This window comes from Cibotium barometz, chromosome 10 (assembly GCF_041138505.1).
Source record: "Cibotium barometz isolate CiBa-2024 chromosome 10, ASM4113850v1, whole genome shotgun sequence".
NCBI classification, from domain to species: Eukaryota; Viridiplantae; Streptophyta; class Polypodiopsida; order Cyatheales; family Cibotiaceae; genus Cibotium; species Cibotium barometz.
The window spans coordinates 53756267-53760670 of NC_141055.1; the positions used below are offsets into that span (position 1 = coordinate 53756267).

At 38.5% G+C, this 4404-nt stretch overlaps 1 protein-coding gene across 1 annotated transcript; it reads left to right on the plus strand.

The window, feature by feature from the left end:
- Nucleotides 1–571: 571 nt before the first annotated feature.
- Nucleotides 572–1956, plus strand: LOC147635050 (non-specific lipid-transfer protein-like). The gene is made up of 3 exons (XM_086803467.1): nt 572–686; nt 1250–1609; nt 1718–1956. Exons 2-3 carry the CDS (start codon nt 1267–1269, stop codon nt 1849–1851), a joined length of 477 nt encoding a protein of 158 aa, XP_086659593.1. The 5' UTR covers nt 572–686; nt 1250–1266; the 3' UTR covers nt 1852–1956.
- The last annotated feature ends 2448 nt before the right edge of the window (nt 1957–4404 follow it).

Genomic DNA, 4404 nt, shown 5'->3' on the forward strand with positions numbered 1-4404 from the left:
CGTTGTAAATAGTCGAGAGAGGGGGGGAGAGAGAGAGAGTAATCGCCTACAATACCCACGTCTTCTTCTTTGCATTATAAATTGAATCATCATTTAAAAAAATCAGGTTTTTCTTTGATAAAGTCTAGCTATTTCAAATTTCTTGTTTCAAGCAAAGTGTGGGACACTGCTTTAGAGTCCACCTGAGTCCACCTTAACATGCTTCCGATAAGTAGAATAAATGTATCATTTTTGCCCCAACTAGATTTGAACCTCGATTTTTAATATTTAACCAAGACTGACATTGAAAACCTTTATTCGGAAGCAATGCCGAGAGCCTAGAGTAACCTTTAAGTAAGGTTGACTTTCTTGTGTCCGTGGTAACCTTCAAGTAAGGAGCTTTACACTTGTACCCTTCTCATACACGAGTGCGCTTGAGTAAAAATATATGTGTGTGTAAGGTGGGCGAGGAATTTAGCATTTTCTACACGAGCTGGAGTGTAACGGAGGTGAGGTCTGTGAGTTGCTTCTAGACCCCCGTAGAATCCCAGACTTTCTAAATGCAGCACCGTTCTTGGCCACCGGTGCGCATCGCATTCCATGTCGCGATCGACTCATTCGCTCAAGAGCTTGATTAATGACCACTTAACGCTAATTTTAAGCTAAATTCTCTTGTCCAACCACTTGAAGGCCCTTCTCTAGTGCAGGTACGAAATAAATTCACGTGCAACTGGAACTTAAATTTCTCATATCCTGTATTTTTCTGCTTAACTGCTTACTTCTATAAAGTATGGTGGTATAGTTGGTCTCTGCATTAGAACCAGATGAAGTGGTAGATAGGTCTCAGCATTATTGATATTATTATTATTACTATTATCAGACGAAGCGGTGCACACTTCTATATGGTATAGGGATGCTTTGGTTTCAGCATTACTCTTATTACGATTAAATGAAACACTCCATCTAATCTTATGGTTTAGGATTTCTAATTGAGGTGTTGAAATTCCATTGACTTGATTGCTCTGGTTATACGTCTTGGTTTTCTGGAACCTCTCTCAAATCATTAATTGAGGTGGGACGGTGTGGGTTTGGTAATCTGGTTTTTTTTTTTGGGGGGGGGGGGGGGGGGGGGGGGCGGGGGGGTGGTTGGCGGGGGTTGTATTAGTAGGCTAATCAACGTATTAGTAAGGGAATCAACGTACTCATGTTAATATTTTGTGCAGGAAATGGTTTTAAGTCGATAATAAATGAGCATTTTCTTCTGGTGCAGGGAAGTATTGAAATATTATGGCTCGTTTATTTTCTAACGTGATGGTATGCATGGCTATGGCGGCCATAGCGATCCTGCTTCAAATGCCGTACAATGGGGTGCTTTCGCAGAAAAATTGCCAGAACCAGATCCTCAGCCTGCAGCCTTGTCTGCCCTACGTGATGGGGGGCGACGCGGCGCCTCCGAACGCCACGTGCTGCAATCCCTTGCGTTTCATAGTCGCATCCAACGACGCAGACTGCATATGTCAACTCGAACAGTATGCGAGGTCGAGCAACATGAACGTGAACGAGACTCGCGCGTTAGAGATCGCGGGCCAGTGCGGCATCGCCATCCCAAGCAGCGTCCTCGCTTGCTTCGGTATTTCTTCTCCCTCTCTCTCGAGATTAGTTAAAATATTTATCATATGTAAATATATATTTACACTCTTTTTCATAATATATATATATATATTACTATTATTACTAGGTTTTGGACCAGCTGCAGCTCCCGCACCCATGGAGTCTGCTTCACACCGAGTTGAATGCGGAGGAATGTTATTGGGTGTCATAGCTCTCTCCCCCTTGTTGCTTTGCTTTCTGTCTGTGATCATGATCATATAGTTTGTGCCAAAAATAATAATTTCAAACATATATTATGATGTATAGCTCTTATAATATTTTTTGTACTACACTGAGTTAGAACTCAGAGGCTTCTTTAATGTGAATTAGAAGGTTGTACGTACCTTAAGATGAGTCTTAAGTCTTAATGGTGTTGCTACATATGTATATACCCTTGTATGTGCTCTTATATGTATATACCCTTGTATGTGCTCTTGCTGAGTATATTTCTCACCGAAAATGCACTGATTGGAAAAATCGTCTTCCAACAAGAATAAAAAATTACGTCGACGATCGCCATGAATTTAAATTCAATTTTAGAATAATGTGAGACTAAATTCAGAACGAAAGTGCACTGATTGGAAAAATCGTCTTCCAACAATAAAAAATTATGTCCATCGCCATGAATTTAAATTCAATTTTAGAATAATGTGACTAAATTCAGGGGGTTGTAATTTGAACATTATTAGCTATTGAAACAATAATGCTTGGATACCCTTAATCCTCTTTATTGTTTTAGCTATGCGTTGTCAATGTACTTTGAAAGAACGCGTGTCCTTCCGTTCACACGTATCATCTTGAAGTGCCTTCCGTTCACACGTATCATCTTGAAGTGCTTGAATGAACATGGACACTGCAACCCCCATCGCGATGAATTTAAATTCAAATTTAGAATAATGTGAGACTAAATTCAAGGGGTTGTAATTTGAACATTGTCAGCTATTACAATGCTTGGATACCCTTTTCCTCTTGATTGCTTGTACCTATGCGTTGCCAACATACTTTCAAAGATCCGTTCACGTATAAACATCTTGAAGCGCTTGAATGAGTATGGACACTGCAACCCATACCATTTTTGCAGCACATCCTTTCGTATGCGCGTCTTTCTCAATTTTATATGAACTTATAGAGCTCGAACGAGCATGAACATCAAGGCTATGATTACATTCGACACGAGGAATTGATGGGACATCGACAAAGATCTTAGGGTACATCGCAAGGTTCATAATTCCAAATTCATTACCACATTTGAATCTGAGTTACACGTCATTCATCAAGTCATAGGATTTTCGTACTCATTTGTATGAGTGAATTTTAAAACTATCCATACCACATAACATGTATACATAAAGGGAAATATTTGAGAGATTGTCTTACCCGTTCTCCATTCTCATACAAATAACTTGATTCCACATGAACAGACATTGTTCGATGCATGACCAATCCAACTTTCTTTCCCATGGAATATATTTTAGGAAGTTGATCCATTAGACTTAAACACACAAACCAACCCTCATCAGCCCCACAAACAAACCAACAAAACTGAGAGTGGCACGTATCAATGATGAAGAAACTTGATTCCATGAGGGACACCCATCCGTATGTACATCAACAACCTGTAAACCTGTAGGAAAGTCAGCCCATACGAGGCAAGCCACTGTATGTGAGGGAGCACCTCTATGAGATAGAGCCTTGGGAATCTTCATCAAGAATTTTTCCACACTACATAAAAGATTTATGATGTTTGGTTTTGGTAAGTATAACTTGGAAAACTAATTAATACATGGTAAAATTATTCTTTTTTACCTATCTGAGCCCTCCGAAAGAGTGGGGACATCTACCAGCAATATGTGTGGACGTCTCACCTGCAAGTAAACAAGACAAAAAATGAGATGCATTTTGAAAGCACACTTCTCAAAATAAATTTACGATGGAAAGTACTCTTACTAGTCATGTCCATGATGTCACGTTGTCCTGACACCTCCCCCTCTTGAAGATGCTCTGGAGGGTCTCTCTCTTGATCTTCATTTGTGGGGTCTTCCTCTTGAACATCATGCATAATGTCAAGACGTCTCTTTGTTCGTCTCTCACGTTGCACTTGAGACGATGTAGATGTATGCTCTTGGTGTGATTGTGGCACTTGTGAGACAGTGGTGTGGATGGTTTTTGGGCCACGCACGAGGATCCAACTACTGGAGGCTGGGTCAAGTTTGTTGGCTGCGGGGAAGGTATTCTAGAATCTTCTTGAGTTGGGGGCTCTCTTTCAAGCTCAGATTGGTAATTCTTAAATTCTTCAAGAAATAGATCAAGAAAATTTAGTAAAAAGGTAGAAATCCCGAGACCTTTTTGTATATGTATATGTATGTAGGTTTATATGCATGTATATATATACGTATGTATATGTGTATATGTATGTATATATATATATATGTATGTATATGTGTATATGTGTATATATGTATGTATATATATATATAACATATGTATATGTATCTATGTATATGTATATGTATATGTACATATATATGTATGTGTATATGCATATATATGTGTACATATATATGCATATGTTTATGTATATGTATGTATGTATGTATCTATGTATATGTATGTGTATGTATATGTATGTAGGTATGTATATATCAAAACCTAACAACGTTTCTTTAAAATCTGATATGCCAAACCTTAAATGTAACATGAACTATGTATGTACATATGTATGTATGTATGTACAAATTTGCAAAAAAATTGGATAGCATCTCCTTTGCATTTTCT

Coding starts and splice junctions, on each gene's coding strand:
- LOC147635050 (XM_086803467.1), top strand. CDS start 1,267: ATGGCTCGTTTATTTTCTAACGTGATGGTATGCATGGCTATGGCGGCC. Junction 1,610..1,717: donor CAGCGTCCTCGCTTGCTTCG/GTATTTCTTCTC, acceptor TATTATTACTAG/GTTTTGGACCAGCTGCAGCT.